This window comes from Falco naumanni, chromosome 4, assembly GCF_017639655.2.
Source record: "Falco naumanni isolate bFalNau1 chromosome 4, bFalNau1.pat, whole genome shotgun sequence".
In the NCBI taxonomy this organism is placed as follows: domain Eukaryota; kingdom Metazoa; phylum Chordata; class Aves; order Falconiformes; family Falconidae; genus Falco; species Falco naumanni.
Window position 1 is genome coordinate 66296415 of NC_054057.1, and position 24002 is coordinate 66320416.

A 24002-nucleotide genomic window follows, 5' to 3' on the forward strand; every position below is an offset into this window, starting at 1 on the left:
GGAATTAAAAAAAAAAACAAAACCAAAAACAAACAACAGTATGCATATCAAAAGCCACAAAATGCAGCACAACATGCACCCCCTAGAAAAACTTAATTATCTTGTAACATAAGCTGGCATTACAGGGAAAAAAAAAAAAAAGTAGTAGTAAATTTAGCAAAGGCAATTGTTAGCCTTCCAGATTTCAGTTCTGATCGCTGAACAAACAGTCCTTACCAACACAAAAATTACCCCATAACATGTGCTAAATTATTTAAATCTACAAATAATCACCACCTGTTAGGCCAAACTGAAAAACTTTGCCTTATTTCTGGATTCCACCTAGGCAAGTGTTTGCCCTGTAACTGAAGAGCATGTCATTTAATGTTGACAAGTGCAGCTTCAAGACTGTATAATTTTCTGCTGTCTTTGTTCCAGCTTTGAAGTTAGGGCCTATTTTACATCTCTATAGTTTGCATATCTGCCAGCAAATTCTATGCTGTTTTGTACGCTGCCCCCATCAACACGCATCCAGACAGATGGCAAGAGCAGCACTGAATACATACAGAAAAGAAAACTGCCATTTTAAAGATGACACCCATTTAAAAGTGACATTTAAAGAGAAGACAAGTGGTTTCAGGTATTACATCTGCCCTCTCGGCAGCGTGTAGCACTTGTGAGCACATTACCCCTTCCTCTCAGCGTGGGGATGCGCATGCTGCGGAACCGGCTGCAAGGACAGAAACTGTGAAATCAAGAAATCAGAGAGAACCAAGTTGCACATCAGCATCTAAGCAGAGTGCCTGACTGCATGAAGTGCCATCAGGCACACATTCAGGGAAGGAGCACTCAGCCAGATGATGATTTTAGCCAGCTGCCTCCCTCTGAGAAAAATGCAGTAATGGACAATTTTGTCTTTAAAAATCCACAAACTTCGAACAGTCAGATGTGCAGAGAGATGATAGGAAGAAAGCTACCGCAGCATCTTTGTCATCAGTCGCAGCATCCTGCCCACACTAGAGACTCCGGTAATATTTTGCTTGCCCTACTGCCAGGTCACAGAAAGCACCAAACACAAGCAAACATCAAGACAGAGGCAAATTCTCCCTGCCTTTTTAGAGCAATTAGCAAAATACCATCACTTCCGCCGCGCGTTAGCCTTCCCTCTCTGCACATCTAGCACGGTAAACGCCATCAGCTTTAACTTCAGTTCCCAACTCCAGAAAAAGAGCCAGGCATCCCGCAGGACGAAACCAGGCCATCCAGCCGATGGCAGGGGGAGACTCCAGCGCATCTCGCCTTCATTTTACTTCGTAAAATGGAAACTTGTGTTTCTAGGCCTTACGCCAAGCCTGAAGGTTTTTCTTCAATCCCCTCAGATCTTCAGGACCTTGAAGTAAAATCAATGGACATCTGAGACAAGACTTAGCTGAAGCTAGGCTGCCAGCTCCTGGGTGGCCAGAAGCTGACCCACTTCAGCAGGCTCCAAAAGCCGAAAACCAGCCGTATCTCACCTCAGAGCTGCTGTAACCTCCGAAGATCTTACTGACGGCATCGACACAGCAAACCAGCGGTACACGCTGCTGCCAGCGTTTCCATCACCGACGTGCACATTGGTAAGATCAGCCGTTTGAAAGGACCACAGCCTGCCACGAGCCCTGCAGTACTTTGAAGACGCATCTTAAGCTTTGGAAAGATTTCACAAACATCTCTCAAAACTTGCCAATTACGTAAAAATATTTCTCGAGTGCTCCAAACCCTTTGTGAGCTATATTGATGCGCCAACCAAAATTGTTCCCAACGCTCAAGTTGCTTAAATTGGTGCCAAGAGGCCTTAATTACCAGAGCTCATACAGCCCTGAATCAAAGATGAAAATCCATATGCAGCCCTTCTTGAACCAAACCTTAATCACTGCAGGGCTGAAAGGACTAGCACGAGAAAGGTGTTTACGCAGGCATTCACACAGTAACTGTAACTGCACTGGTGCTCAATTTCAACTGGAGAAACCCCAAGTAAATAAATATCCAAGAGCACAGAAGGATGCTGTTAACTTGCCCTTTAAACAAAATCAGTTCCACCCACAAATCAGGAATTCCACCCTAAAAAAATAATTGGGAACAGCCTGAAGACGTTCGTTTCATGCACGGAAACAAGACTATTCTGCTCTACCGCTGGAGAGATTTTTTTTGGAGGGGGGTGGGGGGGTTGTAGGTAGTAAGCTAGTAGAAAAGCCTGCCAAGATGACAAAATGCTCCGAAGGTAGAAAGCAAAGTGTAGAAAGCAAAACAAAAGACTGTCCCAGCTCACTGTCACCCTGCAGCACATGTGGCTGGGACTCTCCCGTCCTGCAGAAGGGGAGGAGGGAGAGCAGATTAAGATGACCTACATTACTCCTGCTTTAAACATAAGGTAGCATCGCTTTTATTCTACCTACCTCACTCCTCCCTATCCTTCCTGCCCCACATGAGGTTGAGCAAGACACCCTCTGCTCAGGTGGCACACACACAGGTGGAGTGCATCCAGCCTTAACCGGGGAGGCAGAAAGTAAGTTTGTGCATCAAGCTTGAACTCAGAAGAGATGCAAATGGATATTTTAATGGAGATTACACGTGTTTTTAGCGTTAGCCCTCCATCAGGTCTCAGCCGCCGGAGATCTGGACTTCAACTTACTTTTAACTAAGCAACTGAGAATGGCAAACTCCAAGGGGAAGGAAAGTCTAACCACCAATTTAAATAACATCTTGCCAGGCACCAAATGAAAGGGCAAAACAATCCTGACTAATTATCCTCTTACAGAATCATAACACTGTCACCAGCATGGCCCAACACATTCAAGACACCCATTTTGAAGGGCAGCATCCCAATGCGCCCAGAGCTCGAGTCACATTAAGGACAGGCTTCCAACACCATCCCTGCCAAATGACTGCGTGAACTCAGCTACCCGGTCTCAAAAAGCAGCAGATCTCTTTGCCTCCTACGGAAAAAACATGAAACAGCTGGGGAATTAGTCTGAATTACTAAATTCAGTGAAAGAGTTGGGACCTGGTTGGCTCCCAGCCCAGCACTCCCCTTCCTCTGCTGGTGAGCCGCCTTTCCTCTGGGAGCTCAGTGCTGGTTAAGGTCGAAGCACTCCCAGATCTCTTGGAGAAAAAATGAGGAGGTGTCTACCATGGTAGAGGAACACAGAGAAGATGAAGAGTCAGTAGTTTGACAGAGCTTCAGAGAGAGCATCGCCAAATTTAAGTGTAAGAGTTATCAACTACTGTGGCCACATGGACCCTCAAAGATCTAATTTTGCAGAACTAATTTTGCAGCAGCCATCAAGCCCCATGCAAGAGCATCACTCGGCAACAGCGACCACAGGCACCGACGGGACCACTGCAAATCTGGAACGCAGAAGCAGTAAAACCTTAACAGTGGCATCCAGAGAACAAGGCAGAAGCCGAATTAAGCATCATTGCCCTGCATGGCTGGGACAGATTTAATGTTACGCAGTAAAGCAAAAAGCCGCATTTGAGCTACTTGGAGTTTGACCGGTACCAAGCTCTGCACCAGCCCACGTCACTAACAGTGCTGTCCCAACAGCACGCCACCACATTTTAATGACTGCAAACAAGGCAAAGCTGCCCTTGTTTTACAATCCACTAATTCCTCTGAGTTCAGGAGACTGAGCTATTTCACACAGAACAAAGGCATGAGCTTGTTGCATGTGGTGTTCCCATGCCCAGATAATCTCCAGGCCCTTTCAGAAGCAGCGGTGGACCTGCCCAGGTTGGTCTTGTGACAAACCCCGGGCTGTGACCCCGTTTTTCCTTTGTCACATCAAGGAGCGCCTTGTGCGGCAGCAGCAGCTCCAGGTGGGCTATCGGAACGCGGGCCCTTCCTTTCCAACCGCTACTCACACAACAGGCAGCTCTGCCACCGTGTAGATGCCAGAGAAGCAAACAGCCGGTTTCCAACTTCTCCTTTCTCCCGGGAAACCTTTCCCTCCCTCTCCAACAGCAATTTCTGCAAAGAGAACATGCAGATTCTGCTAATTACAGAGAAGATGAGGACTGTGCCCCCTCGATGAGTCTGCAAAATGTTTCAAACTCCTCGCGCTGAATGCAAACCATACAGGCGGTGATTGGGCATTGTGAGGTTTGTTTTCTGCAACCCCAGATCTGACGGCTGCAAAGCCGTGCAATTATCCAGGGGGACAGCTCTTCTGACAGTCATTTGCCAGAGATGCAACTGTACAGCGTACACAGTCGCCACGCTACAAAATAATGCTGCCATTCTTCACGTATCAATTATTCCAGCCTGTTTCTGTGTTAAAGTATTTAAGAGAACCCTTTACACTACACGCTGACTCGCTAGTTGTAGGCCTTTGTTTTTTTTTTAAACAGAACTAGTGAAAAGCGGTGGTTTGGCTGTATCCAAAGAAAGCTGGGAGGGAAGCAAAGGGGCTAACTCATATGGTGGAAAGCTCACAGCTTCCCCCTAGAGCTGTGGGATGACGCAACAAGTCACGGTTAGCAGTGACCAGCAGCATCGGACAGGCTGTGAACACAGTGAAGCTTCCAGATTTCCTCACCACTGCAGCACGTACACTGACTCAGCCTGGGTTATTCACCGCAAGCCAGTGCAAAAACCCACACGTACGCTGGGGAAGCCACAAGAACACATGATGGAAGAAGACGACGCTTAATTAGAAGTTGACAGCATTTTCTGCTTAAATATGTGGGTGAGAAGAGATGAAGTGACAGAAAAGCTGCTCTGATCACTTTTAGCTTTTTAATTACAGAAAACGTTTCCCAGAAAGTCCTGAGGTTAACTCAGCTACTGGCACACTGAAGAACTCAAACAAACAAGTGCCAGGCTGCTTAGGAACGCAGAATTTCTAAGACCTAGCTAAAGAAGAAAAAAAACCCTGTTACCTTATTATCGTTGGCTCTCGTAGAGCTGCCTGGAGAGGCCGGGCTCCCCTTGCAGGAACTCAGCCTGCTAGTTATCTGGAGAGGAGGTGAAGAGCCTGGGAAAGCCAGCAGACGCTTTTCCTTTCCGCACGCAGCTCCCCAGGCGGGGAGGTGAGCAACGCTGGGCTGCTCTGCTGAGAAGGTCAGGACTGATCAGGATCAAGACCAAACTCACTTCACACAGGCCATCGGTTCAGCTTTTGTACGTGACCCTCTTCTTTCCTGCGCTTTTGTTCTTTCATTTCAGCATCCAACGGCCTTTTGTTTCCAGCCCCTCGCAGTGCCTTGATTTACCTTTCTGCTACGCTCCTGTTGTTTCATTGCCACGAGCGCATTCACGCAGCGGAACGGGAGGGCAGCCCTGTGCAGGGGCTCAGCACAGCACCTGTTTTCATTACAGCATCCTCCCAGTTGGAGGAAAACACAAGTGGCTGCACTTGCTTGTTGGTCGAACACAGATCGGTGCACCATCAGCAGGCAGCAAACACAGAGAGGGTGCTTGTGCCAGGAATTCTGCTTTGCCAAAGACTTATAGAAAACGACAATATTTTGCTCCTTTGAGTTTCTGCACCAGCCACAGATGGATTTAGAAACAGCAAAATCCCACACAGAGATATTGCCCCAATAGCAGCTGCTTATTGGGAACCCACACCAAACAGCTAGGGCTTTGCACCTGTGTCATGCTTTAAAAACACCCGCTGCCCGGCCCCACAAACGTGATCACAGACATCCAGTCCAACGTGCAGTTCTGTTCTTGGGCACATTCACAAGGCGACCCAGCTTTGTAGGCCTAGAAGGCAACAGCTTGGGAGATAGCTGAAGGAAAGCGACACTGGCAACTGGGATATTAAACAAATTAAATTTAAAGGGGGCTATCAGAAATTTTGGTTAGAGACCTCTAAAGACTTAACGGGGAAACAAAAAACCTCCACCCTAGGCCTTCTTCTACTGTTCTGCTGCTATTTTTGAGTTAAAACAGACACTGTCACCCTGCACCCCACACATGCATCTTCGAGAAAAGGAGGTGCCAAGGCCTCCGCTTTAAACTTTCCAGAATCTACAGAGCATGCCTCAAAACTGGCAGCCTGCTCCGATAATACCTGCTGCTCCCGCCAGCTCCCCCGCAGGCTCTGGGGGAGATCAGGGGGGGTGCACCCACAGGATCAGACCATCTGGGGAGGGCAGGACCTGCTTTGGCTCCTGCCTTCGTACAGCCAGGCTGCGAGAGAGAGCATCTCCCGCGAGTGACATGACCAGCAGCTCCGTCCCTGTGCTGCTGGTGGGAGCAGAGCGTGCAAAGCAGCCTGCTGAAGGGCATTCCCACCTAAGCACAGCCAAATCCTCCTTGCGCTGGGAGTCAGCTAACACTTCCCGCTCCGACTCCACTTCTGACAGTCCCCAGCGCCGTGCAAAAGGTGCAACATTTTCTGACTGGTGAGTTGCAAGTTAATTATACCCAAATAACACCTGCAGTTCCCATATGCACACGTGGGAACTGATCTCATGCTGGTAAGGTCCCAGAGAGCACGTGGGTATCACATCCACGTCAGGAGCAAGGCGCCGGCCAGGCTTCTACAGATGAATCCCGGTCTACAGGAAGATGCTTGGCAGCCCCAAAAGATGGATGGGAATAATCAAAAGTGACAAAGACGTAAGTGTGCGATGAGAAGGGCTCTCTGCGCCTTTGTCACAGGACTGCCCAGCCTCAGCAGACCTATTTTTGGGCTTGACTGGCTGTGATTGAAAGATGTGTTCATGAAAAAAGCAAGCACCGGAATTCCTGCTGCTGCTTTTCAAGCCGCAACCACCTTATATGGGAAAATCATATTTAATAAGATTGTGCATCTGGCCAGAGCCCATAATGGGCATGTCAGCAAATCAGTAATCGTTCCCAAGTTATGCACTCTTCATCCTGAACCCACTCAGGCCATCCCCTGAGGAGCCCCCCTGGAGAGGCCCAGCAAGCTTCCCAAGTGGGATGCGGCAGCAGCAGCTTTGCCAGCCGCAGATCCAGCAGCGAAATAACAGGCTATTATATACAGGTCAATGCCAAATGCTAGTTAACGAAAATCAAATTAATCATTCTTTGTCCTGGGTTCTCCGGGATTCATTCTCCAGCCTGTCCTGACACCGATATGGACGGGCGCAACATCCTTCGGGGCAGTGCCCAGATCTCCCTGCCGCACCAATACTGCCCTTCACAGCTCCCAGGCCAAATAATCCCAGCTTCCCCATTTGTTTCCAGCCGATTCATATCTTAAAGGACAATTAATTTGCCAGAGCAGCCTGAATTCTATTTTCATTGCCCTCCTCCTTCCCTGCAGCTGAGCTGTGACTTATTGACTGTGAAGTAACTGCAGGGTCTTTAGAAGTTCAAGGCGCGGGGTGCTTTTCTGCCTGTTTTTGCCTGGCTGACTCCCTCTGTAATCATCTTCGCTAGCACCGTTTCACGGGAAAGAGACATGTGACATCCAACTAAGCTGTGAACCATAATCATGCTGGGGATGATGTTTACATTTGATTTTTCCTCAAGCTGATAAGCTCTCTCCAATTTCCCTCTCCATCACGTTGGTACGGATTGAGCTGCTTGTGCCCTACAGGGTGGAATTCTTCTCTTATCTCTAATCTGCTCACTGAAAAAATTGCTTCCAGCAACCCTTCAAAAGTCACTTCAAAGTGGGAAGAGCTGCAATACCGTTCTTCCTCTGTCACAATCAACACTCTCCCAGTGCTTGTTTCAGATGGCCTTACAGGTGCTGCCAGCACCCAGCACGCTCAGCACCAGCAGCTGGGGCCAGGATCTCCACTTTGCCATCTCCAGCTCTGGGTACAGCGAGACAGCTGTTGAACAAGAGCATAAATACTTACTAAATCATTTCAGCTCCCTCAAGCCGAGGAATTCAACCCTGAAGAACACATGGGAAGTTTCTGCCCAGGCTCAAACCCATAAATGATAGGCAGACTGCAAACCATAAAATGGGAGAGATGAGAAATGGAAATAAATTGGATGTCAACCTGAATACCCCATTAAACTGAGAATTTCCACCTTTGCAAGGAGATGGTGGAGACCAGCTTTGCCATCAGTTTTGTATCAACAGTTCTTCAATAATTTAAGGTTTCCAGACCCTCCGTCTCCAGGCTGCATCCAGGTAGAGGGATAGCAATGTGCCCTCTCCTCACCCAGCTGTTTTGAGGGCCGGGGCTCTCCAGCTTGAATGATCCTGGTGCTCGCATGCACACAGCGCCCCGGCACACCGCCTCTGCTCCTGCCAACAGCTCTGCTATCGCCACCAGAAACAGCAAACAGCCCCTTACTGCAGCCCCTTCCCAGGGCAAGAGGGTGCAGATTCAGGGAGGGGGCACAGCTGCCATATACCCATCAGATTTTGAAACTCCCCCTTTGCAACCACAGGGGTTACAAAACTTTTAAAAACCTCAAAGCTGGGTTCTCGGAAAGAGATGAATTGGGCCTGTGTGTTCATGCATGAGCCCAGCTGCTTGCACTAAATGAGATTTTCTCCCTCAAAGCACATTATGAGACTTCCAAAAGCTCCCTTCAGAAGACTCCATGCCTTCAGTCAAACTACTGTCAAGGTTTCCCTGACTTTCAGCCCCTCTCCTCCATCCATTTTACTCCTGTACCAGACTGACTGGCTCCCCTCTCGGTATTTACTGAGCGCTTGGGGAAGGTCTTTGCTGACCTGACTCACAGTCTGGATTAACCCTGCCACATTCGTTTAGCAAGAGCACGACGCACAGACGTCCTCACTCTCCGGCAAAGAGCCGGAGAGCAGATTTTCTGCTATGTTGGTAATCCTTCATCAACAGCACCAGCATTAAGGTGAGTAGCACAAAGCACCTGTATAGGTGGCTCACGAGTATTTCACCACCTCCACCGCTGCCCCAAATAGCAGCGAAGGCATCAGTGCTGCGTGTACTAAATGGGGTTTTGTCACCATCATCTGCAAAACAGTCAATAAAACAGGGCAGCATTCGGCACCCCCCCCATGCTCCCAGGCACATCGCTCCGGTGTCCAGCACTCCCACCTGCTGTAGCAAGGACCACCGAACACACTGACGTGCTCTGGCAGCCTCGACCCCAAACCTGCAGCACAGCCCACCCTGCGTGCTGGTGTAGCCGTGCCTTCGTGCCCAGCCCACCGAGGGCCACCTCCTGTCCCCCCAGGTTTTGTTCTCTCCCAGAAAACACTCATTAGCTGTCGTGCATGTTGTCTCCAGCCCTCCTGAGAGCTCCAGTTGCAAGTGCAGCTGAGGCCAAGTGACACAATCTGGATGCAACCCAAGTGAGGAGTAAGCAACCTGACTCGAAAAATCAAAGCATCGGTGAGATTACTGGCTCTGTTTCATCTTTTTTACTATCAGCTGAAGGTAAGACAGCCCATGGGTTTGTAACCTCAGATTTACTCGCAAAGGGAAGACACACTCCCTACTTAAACCCCTCCTGAGCAACAGCTTCCACAGCCACCTTGTCTTGTCCTGAGCAACAAGCCTCTAACCTCCCCAGCAAACAGAAAGGCGACAGAGAAATCAGAAGGACGAGCAATATTTTAACTGTTCCTCAGCAAGAGGTTGTCTGTTTTGCTCCCTCAGCCTCACAAACTGGAAGCCCACCAGCCGCACCACAGCGTGCTGGGAGAACACTCCTGAAATAAAAAAAATAAAGATAATGATAATAAAAAAAAAAAAAAAAAAAGAGGTCTGAGCAGTGGGTGGGGAACGCTGCGAGCAGGCTCCGGGAAGGCAAGCTGCACACAGCCAGCCTCTCCATTTTCCTTGCAGCACCGAGGTATGGAAGCAGGGAGGCTGAAGACAGCTTGCCACTTGCCTAAATCTCAGCACCTTACCAAAAATTACACGTTACATCCAGCCCCCTCTCCCCCCCCCACTGTGGCAGATGACATCTATGAAAATCACAGCTTCCCCTGTAATTTGTTGGTTTTGCGAGGAGCTACTGATCCTCATTTAAAGGCTCAAAGACAAGGAGGTTGCTGTCATAACACAACCAAAACCCGTCTACCTCACAGCAGGCGCTGAATGAACTCCAGGCTCAGGCAGGTGCTGTGGAGCTTCACGTCAGGCCCACAAAGGAACGTGTCAACCCAACGACCGAGCGGGGCTATACGACCACACGCCAAACCCAAGCTAGCAATTTTGAGGTTGTTAACGAACTCTAAATGATTAGGCAGTGGAGGCAGGTGCACGTGCACAGCCCCACATATCTGATCCTGCCAAGCCAGAACCCCCCATCCCTCGGTCCTGGTGGTGCTGCCAGGCTGGGATGGCTCCCTACCCCCGATAACCGGCCTTGCCAGCTCGCCGCCACCACCACGGTAGGAGCACCGGGAGCTGCAGCAGCCCCCTGAGCAGGGCAGCTCCCCCCTGACCCTCCTGCCCCCCTCCAGGAGCAGGGCAGGCCCCCCCCAAGACTAGGGCAGGCCCACCCCCCCAACCTTCCTGCTCCCCCCCAGAAGCAAGGCACCCCCCAGAAGCAGGGCAGCTCCCCCCTCCTGTCCCTCCTGCCCCCCCGTCCCTCCTGCCCCCCCTCCAGGACCAGGGCAGTTCCCCCCCCGTCCCTCCTGCCCCCCCCCAGGACCAGGGCACCCCCCCCCTCCTGTCCCTCCTGCCCCCCCTCCCCCCAGGACCAGGGCAGCCCCCCTCCTGCCCCTCCCTCCCCCCCCCGGACCAGGGCACCCCTCCTCCTGCCCCTCTCCCCCCCCCCCCCCCCCGGACCAGGGCACCCCCCCCTCCTGTCCCTCCTGCCCCCCCCCCCCCGGACCAGGGCAGCCCCCCTGCCCCACCACCGCCTGCCCCGCAGCCGAGAGGGGGGCACACGGCCGCGGATCCCACTCGCCGGGCCAGCGGGCACTCCGGGGCCGGGGTGACCCGCTCCTGCGGGGGCCAGGGTACCGCCACAGCCCCCCGGGACCGCCCGCGGCGGGGGGCCGGCGGGAAAGCCCCGGAGCCGGGCAGGCCGCCCCGTGCCCAGCACGTTGCTGCTGGGGTCGCAGGCACCGGCTCGGGACACCGCGGGGCAGGAACCAGGGGGCAGCCCCAGCCCGGGCGCCCCCCGCCCGGTGCCCGGGGAGTCCCTGGCCAAGCGGCAGCCCCGGGGGGCGGAACCACTCCGGGTCCCCGGTGGGGTTGGGGGTGGGCGGATGGGGACCGGCAGTTGGACGGGACCACGCGGTACCCCGAGGATGGCACACTCCGGGGGGGGGTGGGGGGGCTGGACTGAACCACTCCGAGCCCCCCCCAGGGGATACAAGGCACAATACGGGGGGCCCGGCCGGGAAGCACCACTCAGACGCCCCCCGGGGGTTGCAACTGGGCTAAACCATTCCGGGCCCTCGGGGGGACGGGACACGGGGACACACACTCCCGGGGCTCGGCTGGCAGCGGGCCTCGGGGGGCGGCGACACGCCAGGGAGCCCGGCCGAGGGTACCGGCCGCTTGGTGCTCGCAGCGCGTTACCTCCTGCCGCGTCCAGTCCCCCCACGCCGGCCTCCGGGGTGATGGCACCGGCACCCGCCACGGCCGAGCCTTCCGCCTCCTCGGGCACCTCCAGCTCCATGGCCGCCGCGAAGGCCGCGGGCAGGGCAGGCCCGGGGCAGGACAGGCCCAAGCCCAGGCCCGCGCCCGCCGCCGCCGCCGCGCTGCTCCCGGCTCCGGTCGCCGCCGCTGAGGAGACTGGGAACGGGGGGGACCATAGAGCGCGGGAGGTGCCGCGGCTAGACACGCCCCAGCACCGCAGGGCGGAAGGGTCGGCGGCCAGCACCGGAAGTAGTGCCGTCCTCTTCCGCCGGAATCAATCGCGACGTGGGCTGACTGTCGTGATAGTCCGCCGGCTGTGGGACCGGGACTGGGACCGGCACCCGGCTGGGAGGCGCGGGGAGAGGGCTGGGGCCTGGCGCGCCATAGATCGGCGAAGAAACCACCCCCCCCGCCGTCCTCTTTAGCGGGCGGGAGGCACCATTGAGCCGCGGCGGGGCCAGGCCCTGTCCGTCGCCATGGCAGCGGGGGCGGGCCCGGGGGCGGGCAGGTGTGAGGGGCTGGGCCGCTCCCGAACCCCGGCACCGCGGGGGCCGGGCCCGATCGCCCCTGGCGCGGCCCTGTGCGGCCCCCGGTGCCCCCCTTTCTGGGCCCTCCCGGTACCGGTTGCGGCCTCCCCACCCTCCCCCTCGGTGGGGCCCCCCAGGAACGGCGAAAAGCGCCGGGCCATGCCTGCCCCGCCACCGGTCACCGGGCACGCTCCGTCCGAGATGCCCCGAGCCGGCTCGGCGCCACCGCCGCCACTCCTCACCCCGGGCCGGGGCCCGGCCGCTCCCGGCCCCGCGGTCAGCCCGGCCCGTGGCACCATCTAGTGGCACCGGCTCGGGGTGGCCTCGGGGTGCGGGTCAGCCCCGGCCGGCCCCACCGGTTCTCCCAGGCTGGCCCCTTCGTGGCCCCGGGGGGACAAAGGTGGCAGGGTCAGCCCCGGCGGGGCGCCAGCCCGGCGTTAGCGCCCAGCCCTCGGTGCAGCCCGGGAAGGTGCCGGTGGCCCCTGTGAGGCTGCTCGGCGGCGGCGCCGTGCCGGGGCCCGGGCGCTCCGGGAGGGCAGCTGGTGGCCGAGGCTGCGGCTGGGCCCGGGGAGCGGCAGCCGCCGGGGCAGGACGGGCTGTGCCCTCCCTCGGGGCTGGCGGGGGGCTGCGGGGAGAAGGAGCTGCCTGACGCCGCTCGGCTGGATGGCTCCGCGGTGGCGGCTGGTGGCTCCGCGGTGGCGGCTGGTGGCCGGGGGCTTCAGGAGGAGCTGGGCCCCCCGCGATGCCCCACCGCGGCGCTGTGACCTGCTGCGGCAGCGTTACCGACCCCGGCTGGAAGCAGCAGCCTGGAGGGAGAGCCGAGGCGTGGACCTGATTTCTGTCACTGCAGGAAAGCCACCCCGCAGAAAGAGGAGTGACGTGGGGCCGGTCCTCAGGTGGGGGGCAGAGGAAAGGGGAAGGGGAGGAAAGGGGATAGCAGCCGTCAGCAGGGTCACCTTTTCCCCTGGACCCCGCTAGGACCGGGAGCCCCAGACTGGCCACCACCCCTGTCCCCTCATGGGGCATCGGGTGAATCCATTTGGTCCCCTCCAGGGACTCCCAAGCAGGGCTGCTGGGCAGGTCTGGGGGTCCGGGGCAGCGCGGGTGGGCACAGAGCCCCGCCACCTCCTTGGAGAAGGCCAGGCTTGGGGGGAAGAGCCCCATCCCCAGGCACTGCCATCACCAGCATCCTGGGAGCCTGTCCGTGTGCAGGGCTGGGGTGGGGGGCAAGTGGATGCAGCTGAGCCACCAGCACCGTGGAGGACAACGGGGCAGCCCCCCGTGGCTCCTGCTGTGCGTGGGAAGCTGCCCCGGGACCCCCTTCCTCCTGCTTCCCTTCTGCAGGCAGCGTCTGGCCCACAAAGGGTTACACCAGGCACCCTGGAGTGACACCGCTGCCACCAGCCCTGGAGCTCAGCTCCTTCCTGGTCGGATCCGAGGCTCGGTGAGTGCCTAACCCTGTCCCCCCGGATCTGCTGCCCCGCTTCCCAGCTGGGCACCCAAACCCAGCCGTGCTTTCACCTGGGGAACCGGCCATGCCTTGTCCCTCTCTGGGTGGCTCCAGGACCTGGTAACCCTCCTGGAGTCGTGCTCCAATAGCAGGGAGATATTCCCGGGGGAATCCAGGGATCCTGCTGTCACAGCTCCTTGCACGGAGGGCTGGAAGATGGGCTTCCATCCTACTGATTTACACCCCAGCTGTGGTCAGACCTTCCAGAGACCCTTTTCCCAGGGCATGAGGTCAGGATCAGCCGATCACGGTGTGGGTGGGGATGGGTTAGAGGAGCTGCTGGGGAGATCCAGGACCTTGGTCCTGCATGGCCAGGACCAGGCAAGGTACGAGCGGTTTTGCAGCACTGGCTGAGACCAGGGACCCCACAGATCCCAGGAAGGCTACAGGGTCCTGGATTGAGGACCCCTCTCAGCAGGGCGGTTGGGAAGCAGGCTGTGGGTGGTGGGGATGGCTTGGGGCAAGGCTGGGGTGGGCAGGGTGCGTTGCTTTCCAATAAATAACTTGCCCACCCGTTGCTGTCTCCACGGTGGGCATCGCCAGTGGTGTCACCCAGGGCCAGGCACAGCCCCGCATCGGGGCCCTCGCACTGGGGTGAGCTGCCCCGGCACAGCCGGGGCTTCGTTTGCCATTAAAAGCCCTGGGAGATGCCGGCCACGGGGTGCGTGTGGGGCAGAGTGGGGTGTGTGGGGCTCCCAGTGCAGCCAGTGCTGGGCGCATCGGTCTGGGCTGTGGTCAGCTCTGCCCAGATACTGCCGCTCCCGGTGGGGCCATTTCGGGTGCGGGCTGGTTTCTGTCAGAAACCGGCCGAGCCGGCTCCTCCGGCTGCCAGCCTTGGCCTTTGCCTCGGGACAGGCCCTACGCCAGGTTCCCGGCTGGAGATCAGGGGCAGGGCTGGGGCTTGGTGGCACTGTGGGCGCTGCCATTGCTGGCTGGTGAGATGGGAGCTGCTGCTGTCCCCACGCTGTCCCCTCTGCTCCAGACTGCCACCGCCCGCAGAGAGCCACAGGCCAGCGGGATGTGGGTTTGTGGCTGATTTGTGCCACCCCAGTGATGGGACAACAGTGGGAGCTGGCTGGGGACAGTGAGAGGCTGTGTTGGGTGGTAGCGGGATCCGCTCTGGCACAGTGAATGAGTTGCCACCCCAGGGACAGGGATGCTCTGGCTGCCCCACAGTCAGGGTCCCTTGGAGCTGTGGCTCACGCCGTGTCACCCCTGGGCATCCAGGGAGCCCATAAGCACTGACCAGCCGACACTGGTGACATGGCTGAGACGGGCCGCGCCAGTTCAGCTCACTGATGTGGCAGGAAACCACCCCACCGCCGTGCGGGGGTCTCCTGTTTATTGCCGGTATTACATGCACTGGGACAGGACCCTGGGTGCCATGGTCAGCCCCAGCTCCCCCCCGGGGCACAGGTGTCCCTGCGGGTGGTGAGTAGGTGCTCGGGCTGGTTTCGGCAGCTCGTGACGCAGAGTGGAAACCCGGACTCTGCCCTCCCCGCTCGCCGGCGGGGCCTGTTTCTGAGGCCCGGGTGAATGATTACACCGACCCTCCCCAGGGCTGCCAGACCCTCCCTGGGGCTGCCGGGGCTGGGTCTCATCTCGGGGGCTGCTTCAGTGCAGCTCTGGCTGGGGGCTGGGCACGGAAAGCCCCCATGCTGGGGCTGAGCTGCGGCGTTTGCCCCAGGGCTGGTTGCCCACCGCCGGCCTTAGCTTTGGGCTCTGGGCTGGCATGGGCAGGAGACGGGTGTGTGGATGTGTCCTCTCCAGTCCCTGTACTGGTTGGAGGGTGAGGACCTGGTGGTGGTGGTGGTGGCATCATGCTGGGATGTTGGCTTTCCCATCCCCATTGCACTGGAGAATCACTTCATGGTCTCACCAGGGTCTCACCAGGGTTTCCTTGGCATGTGCAGTGGCACGGATAAGCCTGGATCCTTTGAGTCCCTGATCAAACCGGCTCCTTCCCATCCCACCCTGTGGCAAGTCACAGGAGGCTCTGGGTCTGCTTCCCCCTGCCCCACGCAGGGATCCCACATCTCTCCGGGTTCATGCGGATGTTTCCTCCAGGGAGCCAGGAGCTGGTGGAGGGGATCCCCAAGCCCATCCCAGGCATTTCAGCCCAGACAGGCCATCATCCCATCATCCTGTCAGTCAGGCTTATCCATCCTGGGTGGAAAACGGATTTGGGGAAGACCCAGGGAAACCAAAGGGTAAAGCTGGGGCACTGGAGCTCCCAAAGCGGTTGGCAGAGCTGCTGGCTCCGCTGTCACGCCGCAGCCCAGAGCAGGCAGGCGGGAGGGCACTGAAGCACTGTCCAAAGCAGCACCCTGGGGTCTGCCAGCTCCTGGGAGGAGGGAGAGGAGGGGGACCATAAGGATGGCATGGACAAGTGGTCCCAGCTATGGAGATAATTCCTGACCTGCTTGCCCTGCGTAAAACCTCCCCTTCTGTGGACACACATCCGAGGGCACGGAGATGGACGTCTCGAGGGGGTGATTTCACGCTGCATGGAGGCAGCTCTGGGTGCCGGAGCTCTCACACGGGGTTAGGCAGGGACAACACAGCTGCAAGTCCTGGTGCCCCGGTGGGTGCCTGGGCACGGCGGGGGCTCTGTGCCCTGCACCCTTGTTGTCCCTGGTGCCCGCGGCTCAGCTTTGCTTCTGCTCTTCGTTGCAGGCCAAAGCGGGATTGAGGAAGGGGCCGGTGGCTGCAAAGAGGACCCGGAGCCGGTCCGTGCCCCTGGCTGCCAGGCAGGGTCTGCTGCGCTGGCTGGCCGCTGCGGTCACCCTCCCTCGCTTGCGCTGGCGGGTGGCCGCCATGGAGGAGATGTTGATCTGGGAGCAGCACACGGTGACACTGAGCAAGGTGCGCACGCATGGGAGGGGACGGGGTCTGTGGGGCCGGCTCTGCCTGACCCCCTCTGCCTGTCCCCGCTAGGATCCTCAACGGGGCTTTGGCTTCGCTGTCTCTGGAGGCCGGGACCGTCCCAACAAGACAACTGGGGAGACAGCAGTGATTGTTTCAGATGTGGTGTCCGGGGGACCAGCAGTGGGCCGGCTCCAGTGAGTGTGTGGGGACATGGGGACACAGGGGGTACCTGCTGCTGGCAGAGACGGGCAGGGCAGCAAATCACTCCTACTGGGACAGGGCCAGCACCGCTGCCATGCTGCCCACCTGGGATGGGGTCCCCTGGGGCAACGGGTGCCCTTGCCACCCTGCCAGCTTCCCTGGCTGAGGGCTGTGCCTGGGGCAGAGCCACAGCTGCATTTTCCCTCCCAGGAGGAAGGATCACATCGTGATGGTGAACGGCCTTTCCATGGAGAACGTCTTGTCCTCCTTTGCCATCCAGACACTCAAAACCTGCGGCAAGATTGCCAACATCGTGAGTGTGCCCTGCAGCAGGACAAGGGCCAGCATCATGCACGGGCCAACACCGTGCTTGTCCCCATCCCAGCTCCCACACACCCTGGGTTTCCCATTCAGGGCTTGGAAATCAATGTAGAAACATCTCCTGGCAGAGGTGGCTGCACCCACCACCCTTTCTTTCTCACTTTCCATCTGTAGACACTGAAAAGACCAAAGAAAGTCCACCTCCCTGTGAGCAAGAGCAGCCCCAGCTCCCCCACTGCCCCCCGACACTATGACTCAGATGAGGACTATGGGTCACATGCTGCAGATCCAGCCCTGCACCGCTCCCGGGATGACCTGGACCACAGCCAGGGCTACGATGGGGACTCATCCAGTGAGAGGAGCTCTGGCCACTACCAGGATGACAGCCGCCACCACAAGCCGGTGTCCCGGAGCCGGAGGCGAAGCCAGGACAGCAGTCACTGGAGGCAGAGTGGCAGTGGCTCGGGTCAGAGGGGCTACAGCCGGCACCGCTCCACCAACAGCTTCGGCCACAAAGGGGACACCAACGGGCTGGCCCTGGTGTCAGGCTTCAAGCGGCTGCCGCGCCGGGATGTGCCGACAAAGCCCATCACGTCGGTCTTGGTGAAACAGAAGCAGAGTGAAGGTGAGGCCATCCTGCTCCCTCTGTCCCTGGGCCTTGTCGCCTGATTTGTGGCCGTGTGCCCCCCTTGGGGAGGAGGCGATGGCAGGGTTGGTGCCAGGGTCTGGCATGTGGTGAGGGAGCAGTGCGTGCCGTGCTGGGTGCACCAAACCCACCCAGCCTCAGCCCAGGGTTGCAGAGCTCAGTTTTGCGGCTCGCTAGTGCCCCACGGGGGGCTGGGCTGGACTGCTGGAGGTGGTGGCGAGGGGGGACCTTGAATGGATCCTGCATCTGCCTGGCTCTGGTACTGTCACGGGCTCTCTCCTGTGTAGAGTATGGCCTGAAGCTGGGGAGTCAGCTGTTCATCAAGCACATAGTGGAGAGCGGACTGGCAGCGAAGGGCAGCTCCTTGCAGGAGGGAGACCTCATCCTGAAGGTACGGGCACCCACGGGGCGCACAGCACTTGCTGGGGATCTCATCTCCCCCTCTTCGGGTGGCTTGTCCCCTGGCTAGCGTCACCACAGGGGACGAGCCAAGAGCGTGCTTCTCTCAGCTGCCTGTGAAGGCTGAGAGCTGTGCTGGAGGCAGCTCTGCCTGGTGCCCGCAACCCTGCCCCGGCTCCCAGCCTTCCCCGGGGACCCCGCGCGGGCTCGGGGGTGCCAGCTCCCTGCGATGCCGAGGCTGGCTGGTCGAGGCAGCCCTGTGGCATTCAACCAGGGCTGGTGGCCTGTCCCTCTGCCACAGCGGGATCACGTCTGCTCCACTGTCCCCGCAGCATGTGGTCCCCTCCCGTGTGAGCGTGTCCCCATCGGGGCAGCAGTCGGCCTGAGGAGCTCGGGTGTTTGGATGAAATGATATTTCAAGCGTTTGGGGAGGAGGAAATAGAGGGAGGGGGACTCTTCGTTTGCACACATGGGTCAGGCGGACCTGTGGCTGCTGGGAACTGGAGCCAAAGTGACTCTGGGGCAAATGGGAGGGATTTCATCCCAGCAATTCGGTGGGAAAAGCTGCTGCACCCTGGGGACATCACAGCCCTACGATCCGCTTGGGGCCTGATCCCTGGCACCGGCCCAGTGCATGGAAGGACAGCACGGGCCAAGGTCAAAGTAAAACTGAGCTTCAGGCATCTGAGCAGGTCTCTGCGGCTCCTGCCCCCATGCAGGGCTCCCCAGCAGCTAAAGGTGGGAGTTAATTAGCCTCACTAATTTTGTTTCCTCTGTGCGGGATGAGGTCCCACTGGGAGACAGCCAGGAATGGGGATGTGGTGTGGGAAAAATGGGAGCTGAGGCCAGGCTGGAGGGGCTGGGGAGCGACCGGGAAGGTGGCGGTCAGAGCATCCCATTTGAGCGGGGCTGTCCTGGGGGTGGCTGTCCTGGGGGTGGGGGTGGCTGTCCTGGGGGTGACTTTCCCAGGATCGAGCGCCCTGATGCCTCCCACTCTGCCCCCTCCAGATCAATGGCGTGGCCAGTGAGGACATGTCCCTGGCTGACACGCAGCAGCTCATTGAGCAGACAGAGGGGACCCTGACCTTGCTTATCCTTCGGGACGACCGGCAGTTCCTGGTCAACATCCCTGACATAGAAGACAGCCAAAGCGACAGCTCCCGGATGGATGGTGAGGGGACATGGTGACAGGGCTGGGGGCCAGATACACAGCACAGGGACTGGATGGTCTCTAAAATGTCTTCCTGTTGGTGCAGATATCTCTGACATTGACTCTGAACTGTCTCACCCACCATCCCCTGAGACCTCTGTGCGACCCCCAGCTGCTGCCACGATGAATTCCCCGCCGTAAGCCCTGCTCTTCCCCCACGAACCCCTCTTTCCCCCATCAGATCCCCGGCGTGTGCTTTGCCTCTCTGGAGGGGCTGGCTCTCCTCCATCCCAGAGCCAGTTCACTCTGCGTGTGGGACTGCTCCACTGTCCCCGCTGCCCACCTGGCACTGCCTGCCTGTGCCCACGCAGGGCCTGCCTAAATCCTGCCCCGACTTTGTTCCAGGGAGAGGAGACGATCAAACAGGGACCCTGTGGCCGACACGATCGTTGACAGCGCTCAGGACCCTGGTGAGTGAGCTCAGAGCAGGCTGGGGGAGCTCAGGGCACCGAGGGGCTCTGGGCTCCTGCATGTCTCTGCTGTCCAACCCCCCTGGCAGAGCCACGCCAGGTCTCCCCGTGCCTCAGCTGCCCCGGCAGCGGCGCAGTCACCGCCGCCTCCGGGACCAGCTCTCCTTTCCTGCAGACCTGCTGGAAGCTGTGGAGGGGGATGGCAGCCACGCTCCCCACACCAGCCCCGCTGCCCGAGCTGCCCGCAAGGATGGGTGCGTCTGTGAGAGGCGGTGGGGAGCAGATGGGGGAGATGGGGAGCTGCTCTGGTGCAGGGTGGGGGTCACAGGGTCAGTGATCCCCTTGTGCTGTCCTCAGCACGTCACCACGGGGCTGACCGTGGCTTCCCCCGTGGCAGGTACAGCGCTGACTCCAGGGTCGTGCACTTTGTGAAGGCCAAGAGCGTTGGGCTACGGCTGGCGGGGGGGAACGACGTGGGCATCTTTGTGTCCAGCGTGCAGGAGGGGAGCCCAGCCGACAGCCAGGGCATCCAGGAAGGGGATCAAATCCTGCAGGTACCCAGGGCTGCGAATGGCTCTAAATGCTGCTGCACCCAGACTGGTCCCATCCTTCCTGCGTCTGATACCTCCCTGGGGTCTGGATTTCTGCTGCTGGGCGTCATCTTGGGTCGGTGCTGCTGCCCATGGCCCGTACCCATCGGGCTGGCTCTGCGGGTGCTGCCCAAGGGGGTGACCCCCTCTCTGGCACCATGCTAAAGCAGAGTCAGGGCACCCCCTCAGCTGGCCCAGTGGCCCTCCCCAGGGTTACTAGGGGTTTTGGCAAGCACGTGGGTGACAGGAACTGGTTCTGGCTGCCAGCCTGCCCTGGGCACTGCTGCCCCTGCAGTCCCCCCACCGGTATCTGTGCCCTCCGTCCTGCTGGCAAGGCCATGTCTAAGCGCTTTTCTGCGGCAGGTAAACAACACCAGTTTCCAGAACCTGACCCGTGAGGAGGCTGTGGAGTATCTCATGAGCCTGCCACCCGGTGAGGACATCACGCTGTGGACCCAGAGCAAGCAGGACAGTGAGTGATGACCAGACTCATCCTGGGCTTGTGCCTCTCCCATCCTTTGTCTCTTCTGAGCGAGCATCAGAGCCACTAGACTTGCCATGGCCTTTTCTGCCCCTGCAGGGTGGTCCTTCTTCCCCACAGCCCTCCCGTCCTCCTCCAGAGAGGTGATGGGAGGGAACCAGATGATCCCAACCCCTTTTGTGTCTCGGTATCCTGGAGCACGGGGGCTTTCTGCACCGTGGCTCAGCCTGGAAAGGCCAGTATGTGCTGGGGGGTCAGATCCTGCTGTTGCCAGCGTGGCTGAGAGCGCCATGGGAGGAAAAGGTGTCCCCAGCACCCTCCTTAGCAGCAAAGGCTACTTGTGGAGGCTCCCGGCCAGTGTAGCTCCTTCCCAAATCTCTCCAGCATCTTCCTTGTCAGATAGCTTTTCCCATGATGGTCCCTCTCACCCTGGGCTCCAGTTTACAGGAAGGTGATCTCGTCCAACACGGGTGACTCGTTCTACATCCGGACACACTTTGATTTTGAAAAGGACACACCGTCAGGGCTCAGCTTCGTCCGTGGGGACGTCTTCCACGTGCTGGACACCATGTACCGGGGCAGGCTGGGGAGCTGGCTGGCTGTGCGCATGGGCAGGGACCTGCAGGAGCAGGACAAGGGCATCATCCCCAACCGGAGCAGGTAGGGATGGAGCCAGGAATAGCTCCAAGGTGAGCAGAGCTGGGGGGTGGCTTCCCAGTGAGACGGGGACGTGGACAGTGGGCCCCGTAAGAGGCAGGGCAAGTGCTGGTGGAGCAGTGGTAGGAAGCATGAGCTGGTGAAATCCCTTCTTAGGGGTGATGGGGCAGTTGATGCTCTGGTTGTCCAAGGTCCTGAGGGAAGAAGCTACCACAGCCTCATCCGGCCATGCCACTGAGCAGGGACACTGGCTTCTTCTGCCCCGCTCCTCGGAGCCTGGAGTGACAAAACGGGGGTTAAATCTGGAGGCTCCATGTCCGGAACCCTTTCCCCTCCCAGAGCCGAGCAGATCGCCAGCCTGGAGTCGGTGCTGAAAGCCACATCTGGTGCCAACCCCTCCGGGGCACGGGCTGAGTTTTGGAAGCTGCGGGGCCTGCGGGGAGCCAAGAAGATGCTGCGGAAGAGCCGGGAGGACCTGTCTGCCCTCACGAAGCAGGGCTGCTACCCGCCGTATGAGAGGGTAGTCCTGAAGGAAGGTGGGCACCAGGGCTGCGTCCCCATCGCCCAGACCCACCCAGGGGACATTGGCACAGGGCTGCCCCGCTGCAGGTGCTGGTGGGCTCCACTCTCCTGGAAGGTGTGGGGCTGGGCACCTGGGTGCTGTGAGCTCTGCCCTCGCCCCCAACCTCCCTGAGCCGGTGTCTTTTCCCCACAGCCAGCTTCAAGCGGCCGGTGGTGATCCTGGGCCCCATCGCAGACATTGCCATGCAGAAGCTTAGCACGGAGCTGCCCGAGCTGTTTGAGATCGCCCGTAAGTGCCCCCCTCGCCGTGGGGAAATTGCACCCGGCAGCTGGACCCTCAGTGTCCAGGACCTGTGGGAGCTCTTTATCCGGGGCTCTGTCCCAATCCTGCCTTATTGCCCCCACTCCGTGACACCCCCAACTCTTTCCCGGATGCGTTCACCCTCCTTCCTTGAGGGACACTGCCCAGGGCTGGGCACAGCCAGACCCAGCCTGGGGCTGCTGGAGATGCCACATCTCTGCCAGCCTCTCTCACGCCATGTCTCTGTGTCCTGCAGTGAGCGTGCCTCGAGACGGGGCATCATCCAAGGTCATCAAGTTGGATTCAGTGCGGCAGATCGCAGAAAAGGTGAGAGACCGTCCTGGTGTGCTCGGGGTGGTCCCTAGCGGGTGGCCTTGCTGTCCCCAGCGGGGCTGATGACTGCGCCCTGCCCCAGGACAAACATGCCTTGTTGGACATCACACCTTCGGCTGTAGAGCGTCTCAACTACGTGCAGTACTACCCGGTGGTGGTGTTCTGCGAGCCAGAGAGCCGGCAGGGCATCAAGGCCATGCGCCAGTGGCTGGCGCCTGACTCCAGGAAAAGCTCCCGGCGCCTCTACGTCCAGGCCAACAAGATGAAGAAGCATTGCAGCCACCTCTTCACTGCCACAGTCAGCCTCAGCGGCAGCGGCAACACCTGGTACGAGACGATCAAGAACATCATCAGGACGCAGCAAAGCCAGCCCATTTGGACAGCGGTGGAGCAGGTACAGGGCACGGGCTCCCGCGGCACTGCTCAGCCTGCTGGGGCTGCAGCCAGGCAGGCGACAGGACCACCCGTCCCGCCCACACTGGGGGTCGCAGGTCTCTGTCATCCCCACGTTGCAGGCAGATGTGGCACCGGAGGACAGTCTGGACCTGCTGAACCCGCCAAGCACAGCAGCCTCAGGCTACCTGACCTGTGACAGTCAAGCCAACAGCGACTACGATGACACGGATGGCGAGGCAGGTGCCTACACTGACGGTGAAGCAGAGGACACCTATGACCAGCCCGGGCTGGCCCGCTCCTCCGAGCCAGCACAGGTGTCCCCAAGCGATGATCTGAGGGAGCAGGTGGGTGTCCCCCCCACTGGTAAGAGGGGCTGGGCGGGCAGAGGGGGAGCAGCGCAGTGCCTGGCTGTGGGGGATAATTCCTAGCCCCTGTGGCACAGGCAGCGCATCCCCTCCAGCTGCTGCAGTGTCCTGCTGCGCATCCATGCCCAGCCCCAGGCTGGTGCACAAATCCTGCCCCTGCCTGAGCCCCCACCTCTCTGGTCTTTCACAGGTGACCAAGCAGCAGCAGCAGCAGCAGCAGCAGCAGCAGGGCCAGCGTTACGACAGCATCAGGTACCCTGCGCACCAGGCCAGCTGGGGAAGGGGTAACGCAGCCAGCAGAGCCACAGGTGCCAGCTATGGCCCCCATCCTGACCCGGTGGCAGAGGCCTCACCGCAGCTTCTTCTCCCCCAGGGAATACGAGCACGATGCCGTGAGGAAGAGGTTCACACGGGCCAGGGATGACTCAGACCAGGATGAAGGCTACGAGTGGGGCCCAGCTACAGATGTGTAGCGGCACCCCTGGCTTCTGTCCCACTGGGACCCAGACCCTTTAGACAAGCCCTGCTGCAGCTTTGTGCCACCAGCTCCATGTGACAGCCCAGGTGGTGCCACAGCACCCCACAGCCAGGCTGGGGGGCTGGGGGCTAATCCTGCTGTACCCCTCACCACCAAGTGCCTCCTTTCCCCCTTTTGGCTATGGCTGCTGCTGCTGGAATAAAAGGGATGTTTTGATGGGGACACGCCATCTCTGTGAGTGCGGGGTAGCCGTCTGCAGGAGAAACGCAGGCAGCAGGGTGGCATTGCTGGGACCCA

The 24002-nt window shown here is 58.9% G+C and overlaps 2 protein-coding genes across 20 annotated transcripts in view; one reads left to right on the top strand and one right to left on the bottom strand.

Moving 5' to 3' along the window:
- Window positions 1–11541, bottom strand: part of PIP5K1C (phosphatidylinositol-4-phosphate 5-kinase type 1 gamma) — a 46901-nt gene extending 35360 nt beyond the window's left edge. For all 15 annotated transcript variants that reach the window (XR_005827403.1, XM_040590572.1, XM_040590567.1 and 12 more), the window contains exon 1: window positions 11431–11541. Coding sequence is in view for 14 of the 15 variants with exons in the window: in XM_040590572.1 (XP_040446506.1) it covers window positions 11431–11530 (100 nt within the window). In the remaining variant the exon portion in view is untranslated. The remainder of the gene's footprint in view (window positions 1–11430) is intronic.
- An 809-nt stretch (window positions 11542–12350) lies between these two features.
- Window positions 12351–23927, top strand: TJP3 (tight junction protein 3). 5 transcript variants are annotated; one of them, XM_040590549.1, is made up of 21 exons: window positions 12351–12913; window positions 13362–13461; window positions 16204–16392; window positions 16465–16589; window positions 16807–16909; window positions 17092–17542; window positions 17851–17954; window positions 18971–19133; window positions 19219–19309; window positions 19518–19582; window positions 19758–19836; window positions 19980–20136; window positions 20536–20644; window positions 21094–21313; window positions 21650–21846; window positions 22026–22121; window positions 22390–22460; window positions 22549–22860; window positions 22958–23206; window positions 23418–23479; window positions 23601–23927. In XM_040590549.1, exons 1-21 carry the CDS (start codon window positions 12681–12683, stop codon window positions 23698–23700), a joined length of 3276 nt encoding a protein of 1091 aa, XP_040446483.1. In that variant the 5' UTR covers window positions 12351–12680; the 3' UTR covers window positions 23701–23927. The 5 variants fall into 5 exon arrangements, with proteins under 5 accessions (XP_040446483.1, XP_040446485.1, XP_040446484.1 ...); XM_040590551.1 differs by having other exon boundaries at window positions 22982–23206; XM_040590550.1 differs by having other exon boundaries at window positions 19986–20136.
- The last annotated feature ends 75 nt before the right edge of the window (window positions 23928–24002 follow it).

Bases quoted from the DNA above. Each gene is read 5' to 3' on its own strand.
- TJP3 (XM_040590549.1), top strand. From the start codon at position 12,681: ATGGCTCCGCGGTGGCGGCTGGTGGCTCCGCGGTGGCGGCTGGTGGCC. The intron at 16,590-16,806 runs GTGAGTGTGTGG...TTTCCCTCCCAG, and splicing joins CCAGCAGTGGGCCGGCTCCA to GAGGAAGGATCACATCGTGA. The intron at 21,314-21,649 runs GTAGGGATGGAG...TTCCCCTCCCAG, and splicing joins ATCATCCCCAACCGGAGCAG to AGCCGAGCAGATCGCCAGCC.